Below are 22858 nucleotides of genomic sequence, written 5' to 3' on the forward strand. Positions count from 1 at the left end.
TTTGTGGGGTTTTCTTGACAAAGATACTGGAATGGTTTGCCATTTTCTTCTCCAGCTCATTTCACAGAGGAGGAAACTAAGGCAAACAGTCAAGTGACTGGCCCATTCCACAAAGCTAGTAAGTGTCTGAACTCAAGAAAATAAGAATTCCAGCCTCCGGGTTCAGTTTTATCCACAATACTACATGGCTGCCACGGTTCAGATTATGAAACACATTTGGAAGGGCACTTCAAAGACCTAAAGATTCATCAGTATAAATATTCATTGGACACACACTACTGAAGGACATTGAGCTAGAACCACATTGAAATCAGAGGACAAAAGAGAGCTGTAGTGAATTTAAGAAAATGCACAATGTTTTTGATGATACCAATCTTCTCCCTGAAACAAAGGTTCATCTTTTCAATATTGCTCAGTCATTTCAATCATGTTTGACTCTTTGTGGCCACATATGGGGTTTGCTTGGCAGAAATACTCAAGTGGTTTGCCATTCCCTTCTCCAGTTCATTTTACAGATGAGGAAACTGAGGCAAACAGGGTGGAGTGACTTGCCCAGGGTCACACAGCTAGGATGTGTCTGAGTACTGAGCAGCCACAATTAAAATTAAAGCTGTGTGTCAAAGGACAATGGAAAAACATGTGGTGAGAGCAAACAGGCTGAAACAAAGTGCCAATAAAAGAACAGGGCAGGACAAGCAGTGTAAAAGATTTCACCAAATTGGTGTTTACCTGGAAAAAGCAAAAGAAAAGGATCATGTGTTCTGCTGACATCCATGCAATGTCACAAGAACTAGAGGAAAGTCCCCCAGCAGATTAGACAAGAAAACTAGAGTTGCACAGGATGAAAAGATGAGGTTGAGCTGCAGCAAGCTCCACTGGGGGAAATATTCCCAGCTAGGTGTCCCTGGACCCATCCAAGTATCCATCACTCTACCTCCACCTGGAATGGAAGGTCTGACTGAGCCTGGGATCTGACTGTTAAGCATTCACCTTATCTTGCCCAGTCTCGGGTCCACTATGCCACCTCCAGGCCACCTCCAGGCCACAAGGAGCCCCCATCATTCCAATTCTAGCTCAGAGAACAGTAAGCAAACCAAAGCTGCCCTTCAATATTCATTCTGACTTCCTGTCCAGAACTCTCCTTCCCAGGCCACCACTCACTTCTGTGTGCTACCTTCCCCTGTTAAGACAGTAAGCTACCTGAGGGCAGGAACTGTCTTCCTTATTTATATTTGGGTCCTCAAAGCTTAGCACACTGCCTGGCCAAAGAAATCACTTAAAACATGCTTTTCATTCATTCATTAATTTATTCAAACATGTTCAAGGTCACAGATTAGTGCTGGTGTTTCCACTCCGTGTCTTTGGAAAAGAGAAAAAAACCCTCGGCTTCATTATATGATACTGAACAACAAATACAGGTCACAGAATCACAAAAGCTCTGAGTTGGAAAAGATAATCACATCCAACATAAAAGAATCAAAAATTCACTCTTCCACACCCCCAATCAATGGGTATATGGACCTTGCCTGAAGACCTCCAATAAAGACCACCCTCCTGAGCAAGCCCACTCCATTTTGTATGTGCAGGTCTTAGCATAGTGACTATTATACAGTAAATACTTAATAAATGTTTACTGACTGACTATGGGATGATTCCAATTATTGGCAAATTTTCCTCATATCAAGAATAAATTTGCCTTTTTCCAAAACTTGCTCCTAGTTCAAAGATTGGGAAAAACTATGTCATTATTCTGGGTCTGTTTCCTCATCTATAAAATGAACTGGTTGGCCTCCATGACCTGGACTGGCCAAGTATGGAGACAAGCAAGCCCTTTTCCTGGACCACAGAGTTCAGATGCTATCTCTTCCACTCCTCCAGTTGGCTTCTAAGAAAGGATCTATGTCACAAGGACTGTTTGACTTCCTGATAGGGCAGCTGCCATTGGCACCACCCCAAATGTCATTGGCCCAGCCACACCAAAAGCTCATCGTACAACTAGATTTCTTGGAACTTCTTAATCATTCTGTACAAAGAATGCAATTACTTAAATTCTTTCATTCTTGCCCAACAAAAGTTCCCATCTTCCTATGTCTCTACATTTCACAAAGCTTGTAATGCTTTAAGATATACAAAGCAATTTTTTTAGCATCAGTGAATAAAGTGGGTAATAATAGTAGTATTTTTTCCCTTTATAGATGAAGTGTCTAAAGATCACATGTGAGGTACAACCTCACACCTCTCAGACTGGCCAATATAACCAGAAAGGATAATGATCATTGTTGGAAAGGTTGTGGGAAATCTGGGACACTATGGAGCTGTGAACTCATCCAGCCTTTCTGGAAAGAAATTTAGAACTATGCCCAAAGGGCAACAAATATGTGCATACATACCCTTTGATCCAGCAATACTACTACTAGGTCTATACCCTGAAGAGATGATGAAAAAAGGTAAAAACATCACTTGTACAAAAATATTCATAGCAGCCCTGTTTGTGGTGGCAAAGAATTGGAAATTAAGTAAATGTCCTTCAGTTGGGGAATGGCTTAGCAAACTGTGGTATATGTATGTCATGGAACACTATTGTTCTATTAGAATCCAGGAGGGATGGGAATCCAGGGAAGCCTGGAGGGATTTGTATGAACTGATGCTGAGTGAGATGAGCAGAACCAGAAAAACACTGTACATGCTAACAGCAACATGGGGGTGATGTTCAAACTTGATGGACTTGCTCATTCCATCAGTGCAACAATCAGGGACGATTTTGGGCTGTCTGAAATGGAGAATACCATCTGTACCCAGATAAAGAACCATGGAGTTTGAACAAAGTTCAAGGACTATTCCCTATAATTTAGAAAAAAACAGATATCTTATTGTCTGATCTTGTTATCGCTTATATTTTTTGTTTCTTCCTTAAGGATATGATTTCTCCCTCATCACACTCAATTTGGATCAATGAACAACATGGAAACAAAGTAAAGACTGACAAATTGCTTTCTGTGGGGGGTGGGGGGGAGGGAAGTAAGATTGGGGGAAAAATTGTAAAATTCAAAATAAATAAAATCTTTCATTTAAAAAAAAATCACATGTGAATTAATTTGTGAGGTTCAACTGGAGAGCACACCTAGCACAAGGCCAAGGCCATGGAAGTCAATGTCTCAAACTAGAAGCAACCTCAAAGGCCATCTTGGCTCACCCCTTCATTGACAGAAGAGGAAACAAGGAAATTGACCCCCCCCCCCCAAAGTTCACACAGGTTAGCCTCTGAGGCAAAGATTAAATCTAGGTTCTCTTAATTGCAAAGCCATAATCTTTTCAATACACTGTATTTCTCCTCAATCCAGACTCCTGAGTCTTCATTTACTGGTCTTTCCATTAATTTACCATGGATTTCATTCAATAACTGGACTTCTAAGCTATATTAATTTCAGGATGCCAGGTTATCAGAAGTTATCTGAAAATCATTATGCTACTAAAGGTCTTTTTTGCACTTCAGATATAAAAAGATATATATTTTTAATTTTTGTAGATTCTTCAGTGAATGCAGTTGCCTGAGGACAGGATCTGTACTTTTATTAGTCTGGGAAAACTTAGAACAGCCATGGACCTGGCTTGAATTCTCCATCACCAGAGCAGCAAATAAATCAGTCCCTGAACAGACAATCTTGGGTAACTGATTGGAGTTAGTTCAGAAAACAAGTTTTATCTTAGGAGCACCTCCAGAGATAAGCAAACCCTGGGGAGTTTGGTCTTCTCTATGCTATGGACCATATCAAAGGAGGACTTCCACCCAGAGATTTGGGTGGGGGGAACACCTCATTTCCTGGGATTTACAATGTTCCCTAGAATGTGCTTGATCCCTTTTATCATAGAGATTTCTGGTCCTCAAAGAGAGAAGATAAAGGACCAATTCATTGCAAACCCTCAGGCAGATCTACCACAAAGAAGCCTTCCCATACAGCACCAGGACTGAAAGGGTTACAGAATGGAAAGAAGCATTTAGCCAAGAACAAGGTCAGATGTGGGTGGGAGAGGTAAAAATGCTGAGGAAGAGAAGCAGGTACTGTCCTGGAGTCTCAGTCGGGTCCTAAAAGAGGCAGACCCTTTAAGTTGCCACAGAAATATGTGACAAGAGGTTGTTGTCATAGTTGTTGCTGGTCCTTCATTCTGGAAAAGGACCAAGAACATCAAGAGGCGAGGTCCTGATCTGCAGATAAATTGGATTTCAAAGAGGCAAAACTATACAAAGTCATCAGCCTCACTTTCTTCTCTAGTCCCTGGAGTCCAGTGGTAAGACAACGGTCCACTAAACAGTGGGAAACCTTGGCCTTTTTAAGCTAAAGTCTTTCCTAGGTCTCAATTTATCTGAGAAAACATCCCTTCAGCAATTAAGGCTAGGTGAAAAATGAGGTAAAAGATGGCCCATTTTGCCTTCACAAAACAATCAGTCAGGGAGGGGAAGACCCTCATAGTTTCTGGCCAGAACAGAAACAATTGCTATTTACACTCTGAATCAACAAAATCCAAGGGAGGCTTGGCTTATATATGGCCTAAATATGGCCTTTGTTTTTTAGAGGGTTTTTATTCAAGGAGGAACAGTCGCAAGGGAGAAAAGAATAATGTTAATGATACAGAAAAAGAATGAAAAAAGGAGAAGTATCAATGAAATATTTTTAAAATTCAGAGAAGAGAGAAGTTTAGAAGGGGAAACAAATAAGCCAGGTAATATTGGTACTATTGTGTTAAATTTAAAATATTCATTTAAAAAGCAAACTATATATAATTTGCAGTTTCAAATCAATCTGTGATTTCATCAATTCAGGAGCTCCCTCCAGCAGACTGAAACCTTGTCACAGGTTCATAAACAATGCTCTTTTTCTGTTCTTTGTCTATGGAAACACATTTGTTGATGTTGGTTAAGTTCATATTTTTAAAAAAAGAACTTTTTTCAAAAAATCTAAGTGGCGTGGGAAATCTTGGGAGTTCCGGATCTCAATGCTTATACCCATGAATGCTGGAAGATCATCACTAAACAATATTAATAAATGATAACAACATCTAACATTCATAAGTTAAGCACTTTATAATTATAATTATTATCTCATTTGATCCTCACAACAACCCTGTAAGTTAGGTGCTGCTATTATCCCTTTTTTATTCTTCCCCCAAATGAGAAACTGAGGCAAACAGAGGCTAAGTAACTTGTCTAAGGTTAGATTTGAACTCAGATCTTCTTGACATTCTAACCACTAAGCCACCTGGCTACCCTCACAAAACAAAGCCCAGGGTAAGGAATAGAGGAGTTAATTTTTCTTGAAGCAATGCTTTTCCCAGGGATATTGAACAGAAATGGCTCCACATTCATGCTTATCAGGAGATAGAGGTTGGTATTGCAAAAAAAAAAAAAAACTCCCAAAAAACACCAACCATAATGATAGCTGATAACAAGATGACTTAAGACAAGAGATAGGAACAGACTAACCAGTGGGGTGATTATCAGGACAAAATGATCCTAATAGTCTTTAGCATATTCTGTTCTCTAAGATACAGCAGTAAAATGTTAGACTTCAATATTCTAATAGTAAGATGCTAGAATAGAAGCTAGAGTGGAAGCCTCTTGAAGGCAAGGACTGTTTCAGTCTTGATCTCTGCATCCTCCCACATTCTGCTTGCTGAATTAAAAGACCTCAACTTTCTCCCAAAAGTACTTTCCTCTGTTCATCAGTAGTGAGGCATTTCCCTCCCCACTTCACCAGATCTAAGACATCAACAAATTGATTTTTTCCAGGCCTCACTGGGTCTCCTCTTCCAGGCAATTAGCTTAGTGAGATATTTCAGCTAGAAGGAGTTGTTCTGACCAAGGAAAATGAAGAAATCCCCAAAGCCATCATACTAGCTTCCCCAATAAGCCCACACATGTGATGGATTTAGCCTCAAACTCTTTCCTACTGCCAATAACTGGCAAGATCAATGACAGACCCAGTTCTACCCCAGTGATGGTGGAGAAGGAAGAATTCTTACATACCCACTTGTAAACTCAAGGAGGGAAAGCAAACCTAATGTCAAAAAGGGAATAAAATATGCTCTCTCTTTGTGCTGCAGAATTAGAAATCTCTAATGAGGGGAAGCTAGGTGGCACAGTGCATAGAGCACCAGCCCTGGAGTCAAGAGTCCCTGAGTTCAAATCTGGCCTCAGACAGTTAATAATTACCTAGCTGTGTGGCCTTGGACAAGCCACTTAACCCCATTGCCTTGCAAAAAGTAAAAAAAAAAAGTCTCTAATGAAAAAACTACAGAACAGGAGTTCTGACAGAAGAAATGATCACTTATCAGCTCACAATCCTACAGCTCTCAAAGCATTTTCCCCTCTACTAACCCAGAAAGTTAGCTACTGCAGAAGAATTGCTATCATCACTATCCCCATGTTACAGATAAGAAAGCTCAGACCTAAGAGAAATGACAGGATGTGTCCAACATTAAGATTTGAATTCTGAACCAGGCTACCTACCTCTGAAAAAAATTCATCCATGAAGGCCGTGTTGTCGATGGCAATCTCCACCTCATCATCAGCATCATCTTCTGTCAACTGTTTCTACAAGAGAGAATAAGGTAGAGGATGAGAAACCATGGGACCCCATTAGTCCAGTTCCAAGAAGCACTTACGCAATATCATTCCTATCAGCAGTCTATATGAAGATACAGATTTCTCCATGTTCAGAGACAGTATGAGGTAAAGGAAACAAGACTATTGTTCCCAGCCGGGATTTCCATATTTACAGTGGAAAGAAAGGAAATTTTCCCTACAACAACCTCTGAAGTTTTCAGCCCTGCTTATCTTATCCACTTCCTATGCAGAAAGTCACAAAGAATGAATCTCCCTCCAAGAAGTATTTCAAAGCTACCTCATATTTATTCTGTATATACTTATTAATATATGTGTTCTCTTTCCTCTGTAAAAATTTAAACTGCTCAAACAGAAAGCTGGGAAACAATTTTCAGAACTAGGGGTTCTTTTAAAGGTCTCACTTCTAAAATTTATAGAGAATTGAATCAAATTTATAAGGTTACAAGTCATTCCTAAATTGAAAAATGGTCAAAGGATAGCATAGGAACAGGCAGTTTTGAAATGAAGAGATTAAATATATATATATATATATATATATATATATATATATATATATATATATATAATCATATGAAAAAATGCTCCAGGGGTGGCTAGGTGGTGCAGTGAATAGAGCATCGGCCCTGGAGTCAGGAGTACCTGAATTCAAATCCAGCTTCAGACACTTAATAATTATCTAGTTGTGTGGCCTTGGGCAAGCCACTTAACCCCATTGCCTTGCCAAAAAAAAAAAAATGCTCCAAATCATTAGCAATTAGAGAAATGCAAACTAAAATAACTATGAGCTATTCCCCATACCAACCAGATTGGTTAAGATGACAAAAATGGAAAATGATCAGTGTTGGAGAGGTTGTAGGAGGATTGGGACATAAATGATTTGTTGGTGCATTTGGAATCTAATCCAACCATTCTGGAGAGCAATATGGAACTATGCCCAAATAGCAGTAAAACTAATCATAGCCTTTGACTTAGTCATACTATTGCTAGGCCTATGTCCAAAAGAAATCATAAAAATTGGGAAAAGTCTCACATGTTCAAAAATATTTATAGCAGGGATGCCCATCGATTGGGGAATGGCTGAACAAGTTATGATATATGAATATTATGAAGTACAACTATCCTATAAGAGATCATGAATGGCTGGACTTTAGAGAAGCATGGAATGAATTATAGAAACTGATGCTAAGTGAAAGGACAACATTATGAGCTGATCAACTTTGATGGTTGCAGTTCTCTCAGCAATTCAAAGATCAAGGACAACCCTGAGAGACCTGTTATGGACAACACCATCCACATTCAGTGAAAAAAAAACAAACACACAAACAAACAAAACTACAGAACCTGAATGGATACTATGTTCACTTTTTAAAAACTTATATTTTTTTTCCTCTCCCATGGTTTTCTTTCTTTTCCCTTATTCCTATTTCCTCATACCCAAAATGATTAATATGTTACCATGTTAAATACAAATGTACATGTACAACTTTTACCACACTGTTTGACGATGAGGGGAGGAGGATGGGAAGGAAGGGTGGTAGAAAAATGTGTAACTTATAAATAGGCAAATGGATGAATATTCCATGTAAGTGGAAAAATAAAATTTCAATTAAAAAAATTTAAGCTCCTTGAGAAAAGATTTCTTCATTCTTTGTCATTTGTGTCCCTAGCATGAGGTTCAATGAGTAGCATATAGTAGATAATTAATAAAAGTTTGCTGATTAATAACATTCTGGACCTAAGCAATAGGTCATATGTTCCCACAAACTCTCTGTCCAGGAATGGAATTCCCTTGTGCATTAATCCCCCTCCTCCCTACTCACACATACAGAGCTACCAATCACAAAACAAAATTACAGTATTAGAGGGAATCTGAAATATCATCTGGCCCAACTCATTCTTGAACATGTATTCCCTCTATACCAACCCTAACAAGAGGTCATTCACCCTCTGATTGAAGCCTTTGGTAGGGAGTCAGAAGATCTATGTTCAAATCTTGTGACTATCCATGGGACCTTGGCGATCCATTAAACTCTTCTGTAATTTAATGTCCTCACCTCTTAAATGGCAATGGAGAAGGCTAGGATTGATTAGCTGATCTCTGAGGCCCTTCTGTAACTTCTATGCATTGCACCCAATTCTATCTTCTGGGGCCAAACAGAAGATGCCCAATTCCTCTTCCATATGAAAATTTTCAAATATTTAAATCTGCCCATATTAGCTCCCCTGAATCAATCATCCTCTGTTCAAGGAGACAACCTTCCTATTCTGCCCAAGATTTCCAGACCCAAGATCTCCTAGACTCAAGGAGCACTGTTCCCACGAACACAGAATCTTTCTATTCCACTCAATGATAGAGGTTAAGACTTTCTTTAAAACTCAGAGAATTGATTCAGGGCAGTTTTTTCAGGGACAATCAAGAAATCAAAAAAATGAGATAGTCAAGTTGACTATCTAATACTTAAACTTGATTGTTTCCCACAGAGATGAAGATCTGGGTAGGCCTAGGTAGGTCCAAAGACCTAAGATTCATAAGCAATCAGTTCGTTATGAAATAACATCATCAAATTGTCAGCTTCATTCTGCACTAGACTGATGTCACTCTGGGAAAATTACTTACTCTCTCTGAACCTCAGGTTCTTAATCTGCAAAAAGGAGACAATAATATTTATACCACTTCATTTACAGGTTGGTGGTAAAGAAAGTAAACCTAAACACCCAGAAGCCAGGTGCCCAATTGGTGAGAAGCTAGAGAAGGTCAGTGAAGGTCACCTGAAGTCTTCAACCCCTCCCCACAGGCATCAGGGCTTTTGTGGAGACCAGGACCAAAAGGGACAGAGAAGAGAAATTTGTGCTTTGGTGGACCTGGTCTGTTCAACCAAAAGACAAAGGGATCGCCATTCAATGGCCCCTTCTCTTCAGTCACATGGATTCATTTGTACCAACTTTGGGAGATTTGAGCAACTTTATCAACAGTGAAATCCCCACAAACGTTTCTGTGGCTACTGACCTGGACATAACTGACCACTTCCCCTCACCAGCCTTATCATGGGGGCCTTGGTTCACATCCTTTCCAGAAGTAAGAGATCAAAAACTTATCTATATCAGCAGAAATCTACCACCAACTCTGGACCCTCCTCCACTACCCACAGAGAATAGCATAGGAGATCTCGTGAAGCTGCATGTGTATGCACCCTACACACACACACACACACACACACACACCTTCCCCACATACATATATACACATCATAAACACAACACAACACACATATACCCTCCCCACACACATACACACACCACAAACACAACACACCACACACATCGCACATACACATACACCAGACACATCACACATACATACACATACCACAAACACAACACCACATACATCACATACACTTACCCATGCATACACACACATGCCACTCACACCATACACCACACCACTGGACACCCCAGGTCTTGATCTTCAGTCTTCTTCACCTTACTATGAGAAACTGATTGTTCCCCTTCCCTTTCCCTTCATCCATATAGCTTTAGATTCCCCATTACTAATCCAGAGTCTCAGGAAGGGCACTGAGCTTCAATTCAATTAATTCACTTCTTACAGAGCACCCCCATGAGCAAGGTGCTGAGCCTGATACTGGGGATACAAACAATGAAATAGCTCCAGTCCTCAAAGAGTTATAGTGTACCTCATGGGAGAAGGGTAGGAAGACACAAAAACGGTTGATTTTGAAGTCTAAGGCCCTGGGTTCAAATCCTGCCTGAGATGCTTGCTGTGTTACAGCTGGCAAGCCACTGCATCTCCATGGGCCTCAGTTTCCTCAAAAATAAAACGAGGAAAGATGAGTTAACAGGAATCCAAAGTCCCTTCCCCAATCAAACATTCTAAGTTTTAAATCCTTACAAGTTATAACTAGAAAGGGCGTGGAGTCATCTGGTCTAGGGATTCTTAAACTGTTTTGTGTCCTAGCCCTCTTAGTTCAGGGAGACTGGGAAAGGCTATAGAGTCCTTCGTGTAAATATATAAAAGAAAATATATAGTCTTACAAAGTAACAATTCAATAAGAATAGTTACTGAGATTATATATATATATATATATATATATATATATATATATATAAACACCACATGCATATACTTATTTAGTGTCTTTGTGTCTTTTTGTGTGTGTGGGTGTGTGTGTGTGTGTATTCCAAACAGTTTACCAGAAATATTCTTGAAACAACCCAGGGTAAGAACCTTAATCTAGTCCAATCCCTTCATTATAAAAGGAAGAAGAAAGGTCCAGAACAACTAATTAACAAGCTTAAAGTCACCAGGGTAGTTAATAGAGACATTGAGACCACAGGTTCATTGGTTTAGAGTTAAAAGGTCCTTAGAGATGAACTAATCCAAGAGTTCTCAAAATGCAGTCCAAAGTCCTGGAAACACTTTCAGGGGACCCTTGAGATCAAAATAATTTTCATACTAAGACACTTTTATTGCTAATATGACAAATATCAATATATGTATACAAGATTCATCTATACATATGTCTACATGCACGTGGGTATAATATATATATGCAGATACATATTAAAAGATTTAGGGGAAGGAGGATCCTCAATTTTTAAGAATATAAAGACTTAGTGCTTTCATTTTATAGATGATGAACTGATTCTAGAAAGAAAAGTAGGGGGCGGCTAGGTGGCACAGTGGATAGAGCACTGATATTGGAGTCAGAAGTACCTGAGTTCAAATCCGACCTCAGACACTTAATAATTACCTAGCCGTGTGGCCTTGGGCAAGCCACTTAACCCCATTGCCTTGCAAAAATCTAAAATAATAATAATAATAATAACAATTTGCCCAAAATCACCCAAATAGGACATGGCAGAGCCAAAATTAGAACTCGACTCCTCTGACTAGACACCTTCCTCTTTCCACTAACTTAGACAAAGCCATATTGTGAGACAGTAAGTATAGTTTCCCCTATTCTCCCTAGTAATATTCCAAGATCCCTTCTAGTTCTGACATTCTCTGACTGAAGGACAGGAAAACTGGGAACAAGAAAGGGCCAAAGTGAACTGAGCTGACCCAGAAATGATGGAAGCATTATTGCTTTCCAGAAATAACCAACCACAAATGGAACCCCTGACTTAGTGACTGGCTCTGTCTGTTGTCTCTACATCCAAGAACATATACCAGCTTTACAATGTCGCCCTAAGTCTCTCCAAAGTAGGAGTTTATATAGTTTTATATCTCTTCGTTAATCCTTGTGGCTAACACAATGCTCTACGCTTAGGTAATGGGCACTCAATGAACATTTTAAAAACTTTCACAAAGTACCTACTATGTGCTGGGAGCTGCCACATGCAAGATACCAAGACAAAAACCGGGAAACTTACATTCTAAGGGAGAGAAGTAATAAATTTACAGATCAATCTATACAATGATTGGGGGGTTCATCTATTATTGCCAGTCACTGTGATAGGCAATAATTTCTTTTTTTAAATTTATTTTTATTTAAGGCAATGGAATTGAGTGACTTGCCCAAGGTCACACAGCTAGGCAATTATTAAATGTCTGAGTCTGGATTTGAACTCAGGTCCTCCTGACTCCAGGGCTCTGTCCACTGCACCACCAAGCTGCCCCCAGCAACAATTCCTAAGGGCAAGAATTTATAAAAAGTGATGAGAGGGAGGCAAAGGAAAAATGATTGGGAGAGTCATGATGATGGAATCAGATATCGGATATCAGTTAGTCAATAAACAGGGAATAACCACCTACTATTCACCAGGCAATGTTCCAATCAATGGGGATACCAAAAAAAAAGGAAGACAAAAGATAGTCCCTGCCCTCAAGGGCCTCACAGTCAGCAATACACTTAAAGAACCTTGAACTTGGACCTCAAACAGCAAGCTAAAATCCTAGTTCTGAACCATCTTTGCTAGAAATCTCTACACTTACCTGGGGCTCAATTTCCTTATCTATATAATGAAAATAATAATACCCTCACTAATGAGTTCCTCACTGTCAGAATATAAGTGGTCATTACTATGAGAGTCTGGCCAGCCAGTTCTGGAGTGTCTGGCCCTGGGGCAAAGGAGTCATGGAAGAGGAAAAGGAGTTTACAGAGAAAGCTGGGCCATGCTTTCAAAGGAAGCCAAGCCAAATGACCTGAGTCATCTGTGAGTAAAGCAAGAACTGAAGAAATCTTCAACCCTCAGCCCTTCCCCTAGTCAAGGATCATGACCACAAAGTCAGTTGAGCCTCAGGAGAGAAGCCAGAATCTCAGGGGGGTACAGAAGAATCACATATTTTTTATTTAAAAGAGACTTTACTGATCATGTTATCCAACTCACTCACTTTATAGAAAAGAAAAGACTGAAACTCAAAGAACTTCCAGGAATTGCCCAACAGACAGAAAGGCCTGGACCCAGGATTTGAACATACCTCCTCTAATCCCAAACCCACTGTATTGCTCTCACTTCTTTCCCCTTCTTCCTTCATATCAAAGTTTCTTTTGAATCCAAAAAAGTATCTATTCGCATTCTTAAGCATTCCAAATTCCGGGGAAAAATTTCTTCAAAATCACCCTACAAGGTAGGTTAGTACATGTCTTATTGAGAGGCAGGGCTACCTAATGGTTAGGATGCAGACTGGGGAATCAGGAAGACTTGGATTTAAAATTGTTTCACTTAGCCTCTCTGAGCCTAAATTTTTTTCATCTCTAAAACAGAGAATAAGTCCAGGATCCTCACAGCTTCAGTGTGAGAATCAGATGAGGTGGCAATATATATGCAAAGCACTTTGCAAAGCATAAAACACTACATAAATGAAAGCTCTTTTTATTGTTCATATCTCTGTTTTATTAATGGGGAAACAGACTGAGATGGATTGCACTGCTAGTAGGTAGAAGAGTCAGGCTTCCAGTTAGCCCTCTTTCCCCTCATTAACTTGTCCCCCAAGGTCAAAACATTCATACTTTTCCAGGAATAATTAACCATTACCCAAGGAGACTAGAGGAGGGAAAGGGCACAGTGTAGGCAGAAATATTATCATCTAAGCCCAAAGATGCAGGAGAGTATAATTTCCCAAAAGGTAGGAACTGTCTCCTTTTTATGAACTTACTGCCCAATACATGACTTGGTCATTAGAATGTGATTAATACCTATTGCCTAACTGCTGGGTTTTTTCAACTTAACAAGTTCCTGGAAAATGAAATCATAGATTTATTAATAGTAACACTAGCTAGCATTTTAATAGAGGCTACTCTGTAATAAGCACAGTGCTCTACAAATATTCTTTCATTTGATCTTCACAACCCTGGGAAGTACAAGCTTTCATTACACCCATTTTATTGGTGACAGAATTGAGGAAAATGGAGGTTAGATGACTTCACCTAGGTCATACAGCTAGTTAAATGTCAGCAGTCAAATATGAACTCAAGTCTCCCTGAATCCAGACCCAGAACTCTAGCCACTGTACTATCTAGTTACCTAGAGCTTAAAGGGATCATTGAGGTCAAGTCAAACCCCTTTATTTTACAGATGAGGAAACTGAGGCTCGGAAGTGACTTGCCCAGGCTAAGTGGCTGAAGTGGGATGTAAACCCAGATCTTTCTGATTCCAATTCAATCAACCAATGATCACCAAGTATTTATAAAGCTCCTTAAATGTGCCAAGTGATAGAGACACACAGACAAAGAAGGAAATGATCCCTGTTCTCAAGACACAGATCATGGTGGTCTTCATAGACCAGAGACTGAAGGGCTACAAGTTAATAAACCATCTGCATTTGATTTGACTGAGAGTTGATCTGTCATCTGGTCCTAGGTCTCACTCAGAAGGATGCTAAAGGAAAGCAGGTTTGGGGGGGAGGGGACCCTTTTCTGTCCAAGCAGATAAAGACAGTTCTATAGCCCTCTCTCAACCTATATTTAAGAGGGCAGAGACACTCTGGAGTATAGCCTTTACTTCCCTAACCTTATAAACTCCAATTTTCTCCCCACCCCCAAGAACTTGACTAAAAGGGATAATGACACTTGATGTTTCTTATCTCTGAATCCCAACTCTCCCATTCTCTGTTGAGATGTCCCAGAGAAAGAGAACTCCTATACCAAAATAAGGTCAAAATGGATACAGGATTTAGACAAAAGGGGAAACACCACAGAGATATTAATAGACCAAGAAATACTTTATCAGATCTATGGAAAGGGGACAAATTTATACCAAACAAGAATTAAAGCACATTATAAACTGCAAAATGAATGATTTTCACTATATTAAATTAAAAAGTTTTTGCACTAATAAAATCAATGCTGCCAAAATTAGAAGGAAAGCAGAAAGCTGGAAAATAATCTTCCCAACTAGGAGTTCTGATAAATGTCTCATTTCTAAAATACATAGAAAATTGCAGCAAATTTATAAAGTTACAAATCATTCCCCAATTGATAAATGCTCAAAGGATATGACCATACAGTTTTCAAATGAAGAAATTAAATCATATGAAAAAATGCTCTAAATCACTATTGATTAGAGAAATGCAAATTAAGACAACAATGAGGTATCACCTCATACCTATCAGATTGGCCAAGATGAGGAAAAAGGGTCAATGGGGTTTTTTTTATTTAAGGCAATGGGATTAAGTGACTTGCCCAAGGTCACACAGCTAGGCAGTTCTTAAGTGTCTCAAGCTGGATTTAAACTCAGGTCCTCCTGATTACAGGGCCAGTGTTCTATCTACTTTGCCACCTAGCTGCCCCAAAATTGATCAATATTGGAAAAGTTGTGGAAGGATTGGGACATTGATGCATTGCTGATGGAGTTGCAAATGGATCCAACCATTCTGGAGAGCAATATGGAACTATGCCCAAAGAGCAATAAAACTGTTCATACCCTTTGACCCAGCAATTCCAATTCTAGGTCTATATCCAGAAGAAATCACAAAAAAATGGGAAAAGTTCCACATGTTCCAAAATATTCATAGCAGCTCTTTTTGTATTGCAAAGAACTGGAAATTGAAGGGATGCCCATCATTTGGGAAATGACTGAACAAGTTATGGTACATGAATACTATGGAATGTTATTGTTCTATAAGAAACCACAAATGGTCAGACTCTAGAGAACCATGGAATGAGTTATAGTATCTGATGCTGAGAGAAGGGAGCAGAACCAAGAAAACAATGTATACATTAACAACATAGTGAGATGATCAACCTTAATGGAAGCAGCAACTCTTAGCAGTTCAGAGAACTAGAACAACTCTATGAGACCAGTTATGGACAAGGTTATCCCCATCTAGAGGAAGAAAAACAGAACCAAAAAATAATTTTTTTTAAATTTCAGAATCTGATGAACACTTTATAAAAAATATCTCTTATGTATCTCTTTCCCTAAATCCTAATTCTTCATACCGAAAATGACTAATCTGTAAACATGTTTATCACAAATATGTATAGACAATGTTAACCTGACTGTACGCCACTGAGGGGAGGGGGGTGGGAAGGGAGGGTGGAAGGAAATTTTGTGTGACTTAAAAATATCCATGTGCATATGAATGAATGTTGAAAAATTTTCATAACATGTATTTGTAAAAATAAAATACCAATTTAAAAAGGAGATAAGAGAACCCTTAGATCAGGGAATATCAGAACTGGGAGGGACCTTAGGACAGGGGATGTCAGATCTGGGAACATGGGTCAAGGGTAGCAGGGATCTAACAAAGTAGTCAGTCCAAGCCTATTCTCACAAATAAGGAACTTGTGACCCAGAGAGAGGAAATGAAGCCTTTCATGATTCTCTCCCATTCCTCTCGGATTCCCACCCCCAATTTCCCATGCATAGATTCTTATAAATGTTCTATCTGTTCATAGTACCCCCCACCCTGGAGGGATAAAATAAGCTCCTCACCAGCAGAGATTATTTCACTTTTATTTTTGTCTCTCAGGTCTTGCAACAAGATAAGAACTTGGCAGAAACTTAATAAATATTTGTTGACTGACCCACTGTCAGGAACTTCAGGAAGACTCAGTTCATTTGCAAACACTGTGAAGAAGGTGCTACCTTTGCCCATTCTTCCCATTTTCTCTCTGGACTATAAGAATAAAAAATTCATAAACTACCCTCCATTGTTTTCTGTCCCCAATCAAAAAAGTCAGATGAAACTCCTCCAGTTCCCTTTTCTGCCATCTGTTCTGCATTGAAACACAGCCCAAAGGAAGACTTCCTCTTTGAGCTGCCCTACATCCTCCTCAAACACCCACCAACGACAAGTCAAGGAGAAATGAAGGAATCATCCTAAGATCCCAAGACATCTAATTCAGAAGTCAGAATCACTGAATCTTTAAGGAGAGCCCCAGAATCAGATGCCACCAACTGATATGATTCTTAGATTATATCCCTTCACCTCCCTGGGCCTCAGTTTCCTCATCTGCAAAATGAGTTTCACTAAGGTCCCCTCCTGATTCATGAGGTTCTACCACTTTCACTTACAGGATGTTTTCACGCTGTGATTCTCTTTTAGCTTCACTTTGGTTTCCCTGCCTAAGAGGCTACTTAGCAAAATGGATAGAGAGCTGACCTTTGAGGTGGTTGAAGAGTTGAATTCAAATCCTGCCACTGGCATATCCCAGCTGGGTGACTTTGGGCAATTTTCTCAATTAAACTCTCCAAGGCTCAAGGAATTCCCAAAGATGTAGTAAAATATAGAACAAATGCTCATCTGGACCAGCAGAGGGATTTCCCATACTGGAAGTTCCCCATGAACTCAATGATACAGTTCTCTTCCCAAAAGTATATTTTCTTTGGGACAGAGCTGAAAGACTAATAAACCATGATACATTGAGCTTAGTGATTTCCCCAAGCTATTAAGAGAGCCTGAAAATGAACCTAAGATAGTACGGTCTCCACTAGACCAGTAAATTTTAGAGGTAGAAGTCCAACCCCTTGTCTTACAGATAAAAAACTGAAGGCCAGAGAGGGGAAATAACCTATCAGAATTTCCTTGGGTATTTCCAGTGTTGAGCTGAGTGAATGGGAATTTTTCAGTCATTTTAGTCAAGTCTGATTCTTCATGATTCCATTTGGTATTTTCTCAGTAAAGATACTACAATGGTTTGCCATTTCCTCCTCCAGTTCATTTTATAGAAAAGGAAATTGAGGTAAACAGGGTCAAATGATGTGCCCAAGATCATACAGCTAAGTGTCTGAGATCATGTTTGAATATGACCTGAGTCTGACACATAGTAAATGTACATAGTAATGGAACTTCTGACTCCAAAATCAGTCATCTTTCCACTACTCTACTGCAATTCTTTTATACTCCTGTCTACTAACCCAGTGGGTGATGAAACAACAAAATTAAAGCAAACTAGTCAAGATGCCACATTTAGTCACCTTAAGAGACTGTCTACCATCCAAGGAGTGGCCAGCCTAGAGCTGAAAGGGAATTTCAGAGGTCATTAAAGCCAAACCACACACACACACACACAGACACACACACACACACACAACTTACAGATGGAGAAACTGAGGCATCAATATGTGAAATATCTTGTACTGGTACAAAAATGGCAGAGTTGGGATTCAAACTCTAGTCTCACAAGTCCTCTAGATTCAGTACATTTTTACTGATTAAAATGCTTGAAAATTGACTTTTTTTATTTTTTTCATCCATATGTACATGTTTATTTTTTAAATTTTTAAATGTATAATATACATCAAATATATATCTAAATGCATAATTTTAAAATTTCCTTCTACCCTCCCTTCCCAACCCCTCCCCTTATTGGCAGTCAGGTTAGCATTATATATACACATTTGTGATAAACATGTTTACAGATTAGTCATTTTCAGTATATGAGGAATTAGGATTAAGGGACAGAGATACATAAGAGATCATTTTTATAAACTATTCATGAGATTCTGAAGGGTTGTTTTGTTGTTTTTGTTTTTGTTTTGTTTTGTTTTTTCCCTCTGGATGGGGATAATATAGTCCATAGTGGGTCTAAAACAATTGTCCTAGCTCTCTGAACTGCTGAGAGGAGCTGCTTCCATCAAGGTTGATCATCTCACAATGCTGTTGTTAAAGTATACAACATAGTCCTGCTCCCTTCACTTAGCATCAGATCCCATAAGTCATTCTACGCTTCCTTAAAGTCTGACCATTTATAGTTTCTTATAGAACAATAATATTCCATAGTATTCATTGAAATTGATTTTTTTTACAAAGCCTAGACCTATACTTAGTATTCATGAAAGCTGTAATAACAAAAGCTGACATTTCTCAAGTACTTTAACATTGACACCATGTGCACAGTATAGATTTTCCCCCTGGAACCTTAAAACAAACCTACGGTATAGGTTCTACAAGTATTTGATCCCTATTCTATAAATTGAGACTTGAGATCAGGCAAGTTTATATGGTCATGGTTGGACAGAGCTTATTAATTGTTGGAAGCAAAAACTGAACCCTCTTCTTAACTAATTTTAAGTCCAGGACTCTATTCAGTATGCCACTCTGCTACCTAAGTATGAATGCGTGTGTGTGTGTGTGTGTGTGTGTGTGTGTGTGTGTATTATATATGTCGAGATAGAGATAGAAATAAAGAAATAGATATATACAGCCTCCAGGGACAGACACAAACACACACATACACATACACCCATACACAAGAACCCCTGGAAGAAATAAATTAGGAGATGATGATGACATGGAAGAGGCCACAGACATAAGAGCTGAGACATAAGGCTAAAAATTCCATGTCCTTTTGCTACCCTTTGAACAATGATGCTGGATCGCTATTTAGCAGCAACATGATCCAAATGTACCATGAGATGAGTTTTCAGAGTTTGGGATGAGTGCAAGTCCCAGTTTGGCTACTATGTGACCTTAACCAAATGCCTTCTCCTCTCTGAACTTCAGTTTGCACTTCTGTAAAATGAGAGGGTTAGAACAAACAGATGAAAGTTGGGAAAGATGATCTGCAAGGTTCCTTCCAGCTTAGTATCTTTAAAAAGACTGTTCCCTCCTTAGGCACATCGTTGTACAAATAGACATGTGTCACCCTCAGTCATGTAGGATAAGGCACAAAAGGATAAGGCAGATAAAGCGGTTTCAGGACCATGGATCGCACTGGTTATTTAAAGATGCAGCCAAGGTGGCTGCTAGGAAGCAAGAGAGCATAGTCTACCAGGGCTCCCCCCACCACCCCTTTGCCCAGGATAGATGATGGACTCAGAGGCATTGGCTATATGGAGAGGCCTAACAAAGCTGCCTTAACTAGGACAGTTAAAGACTCCGCTAATCTCTTTAGCCAAAGCTTGAACTTTACTCACAGCTTCTAGGGACAGACAGTTGATTATTACCATGGGAACAGCCCAAGGTCTTTCTACAAGCCAAGTGACTGCAAGGAAATCAAAATATACCAGAAGGGTTGAAAAGATCTCTTGTGGTGGTTGTAGTCAGGTCCAACTCTTTGTGATCTCTGGTGGAGTTTTCTTGGGAGAGAGAGCGAAGTGGCTAGCCAATTCCTTCTCCTTTTCTTTCTGAAGCAAACAGGAGTGAGTGACTTGCCCAGGATCACACAGTTAATAAGAGTCTTGAGGCAAGATTGAACTCAGAGATGAGTTTTCCAGCCTTCTATCCTTTATGGCACCACCTAGCTGTCCTCCAAGCCCATCTAGATCAAACCATAGCAGAACGAGACCTTCCTCTCCAACGTATCAGACAAGACTTTCTCTAGGTCCGATCAAAGTTCTCCAGTGAGGTAGCCTCTCAAAGCAGCTCATTTGTCTTTCATAAGGCTCTCATCAGTAGGTAGTTTTTCCTGACAGAAAGATGAAATTTGCTTTTCTCTATTTATTGTTCCTATTTCTGGGACAGACAAAACAAAACCTAATCCTTCTTCAGTCAGCCAATAAGCATTTATTATGTATTCATTAAATAATTGCTATATGGGAACTTTGGAGATATAAAGAGGCAAGAGGCGACTAGGTGGTGCAGTGGGTAAAACACAGGCCCTGGATTCAGGAGGACCTAAGTTTAAATCCAACATCAGACACTTAATAATTACCTAGCTGTGTAACCTTGGGCAAGTCACTTAACCCCATTTGCCTTGCAGAAAGAAAGAAAGAAAGAAAGAAAGAAAGAAAGAAAGAAAGAAAGAAAGAAAGAAAGAAAGAAAGAGAGAAAGGAAAGAAAGAAAGAAAGAAAGAAAGAAAGAAAGAAAGAAAGAAAGAAAGAAAGAAAGAAAGAAAGAAAGAAAGAAAGAAAGGCAAAGATAAGGTCCCTACCCTCAAGAAACTTACCTTCTAATGGGGAGACGACACAAAAGCTATAGACTTAGAAATTCCAACCTCTATGACTTTGAGCAACTTAACAAATCTCCTTGACTTCAGCTTCTTTATTTGCAGAATGAAGGGGTTGAACTAAATGACCTCAAAGATTCTTTAGAGCTTTAAATCTCCTTAAGGATCCTAGAGCTGGAAGGGACCTTGGAGATCCTCTAATCCACCCTGCACCTACTCCTAGAAGATGAAGTCTTAGAATTCTAAAGTTGAAATTGAGGAGCAGTATGTGCTAGCATGGAGAGTATTCTGAATCTAGACCTGGGTTCTAATCTCAGTTCCTGGTAACTAGCTAAGTAATCTTGGGTAGGCCTCTCTAAGCTTCAGTCTCCTTAGCTGTCAAATGAGGATAGGAATAACTGCAAAGCTCACTTCACAGAGCATGCTGTGAATGTCAACTAAAATAATCTTTACAAAACCCTGAGCAAACTTTAACTAGCTCCAGAAATATCAGCATTATTTTAAGAGCTTAGAGGTCATTTAGTTCAACCTCCTGCCCATGGGAAAAAAACAGAACCCATAATGAATTCTTAACCCTTAAAAACAAAATACAAACACGTATATGGAAGACAGCATTTACTTTTTCCCATTGTTAATTGTGGAGGATAATTAATAATAACTGGTGATACTATCTGCTCCATGTGATTTATTAGCAAAAAAGGAATAATAAACAGATCTTAGGGATGATTAGAGAGGCCAGACCCATTATTATGCCTGTTTTCTAATAAACTGTATAGTTCAGTTTTGTTTCTTCAGTTAAAATTATCTATTCACTACACAATAGATGGCAAAGGAAGAATACAGACAATAGGAAACACAAGAACTCAGAGGGGATCTATAGCGAAGGCCATAGACTCAAACTCGGAGGGAGCTCAGAGGTCATAGAGTCAAGCCCAGGTAGAAATGATTTGATAGAGGTCACACAGATGGTATTTAACCTGCCTTCAGAACTAGCCTTATTTTCTCTATACCAAACAGACTCCAGATTTCCTGAAAGAGGTGAGATTGAGCTGGATCTTGAAAGATGAGGATGATTTGGGGAGATGTCAAGAAGAGAAAGCATCCTGGGAATGAAAGCAATGGAGAACCATTGGGAGCCAATACCAATAGTCCCTTAGGATTATGGATTTAGAGATCCCCTAGTCCAGAGAGTTCTTAACCTTTTTGTAGGTCATAAATGGACTCCTTTGACATTTTGTCATAGATCCCTTCTCAGAATAATGGCTTTAAATGCCTAAAATAAAATACTTGGGACAACAAAAGAAAGCAAAGATTGAAGAAAATAAATTTGTCATTTATTTCGCCATCCAAGTCTAGAGAGCCTTTAAAAATCTATCCATCCCCCAAAAAGTAAAATTAAAAAAATCTATCACCTCCTTGGGAGTCTCTGGATCTTGATTTAAGAACCCCTAAACTAACCAATACCTTCTTTTTACAGGAGAGGAAACTGGGGCAAGGATTAATTTGAGAATAACGAAAGCTCTGGTTTTTGGATGATAAAGGTAAATTCTTCCCATTGGACTATGCTGTTTGTCTGGACAGTTCTCCCATTGACTTCTGCCAGATTCCTCCCCATCCTCCCTGCCCCACCCCCACCACATTACCAGGAATAAAAATAAAATTAATCCCCTTCTCTCATCTGAGCATTTTATCTTCTGGTCTTAGCCTGCTGGGTTCTGTAATCCTTCCTCAATCCCTGTCACTCTCTTCTCCTGCCCAGCCTCCCTCCTGCTCACACATTCTCCATGGACCAACCCAGGCTAGGCATAAAGAAGACCAAAACAGCCATGCATTCCAATGCCCACAGCTCAGTGCTCAGCACTGACCATCCCAGTAGGGAAGGGCCTAGTCGTACCTGAAATCAGAGCAAGGGGCAAAGTTGGCTTGTTGTTCTTAGAT

The 22858-nt window shown here is 39.4% G+C and overlaps 1 protein-coding gene across 2 annotated transcripts in view; it reads right to left on the reverse strand.

Moving 5' to 3' along the window:
* Positions 1–22858, reverse strand: part of STX3 (syntaxin 3) — a 52612-nt gene that overhangs the window by 24095 nt on the left and 5659 nt on the right. For both annotated transcript variants that reach the window (XM_074231410.1, XM_074231409.1), the window contains exon 2: positions 6506–6589. In XM_074231410.1, the coding sequence (XP_074087511.1) occupies positions 6506–6589 (84 nt within the window). The remainder of the gene's footprint in view (positions 1–6505; positions 6590–22858) is intronic.

This window comes from Macrotis lagotis, chromosome 3 (assembly GCF_037893015.1).
Source record: "Macrotis lagotis isolate mMagLag1 chromosome 3, bilby.v1.9.chrom.fasta, whole genome shotgun sequence".
Lineage (NCBI taxonomy): Eukaryota > Metazoa > Chordata > Mammalia > Peramelemorphia > Peramelidae > Macrotis > Macrotis lagotis.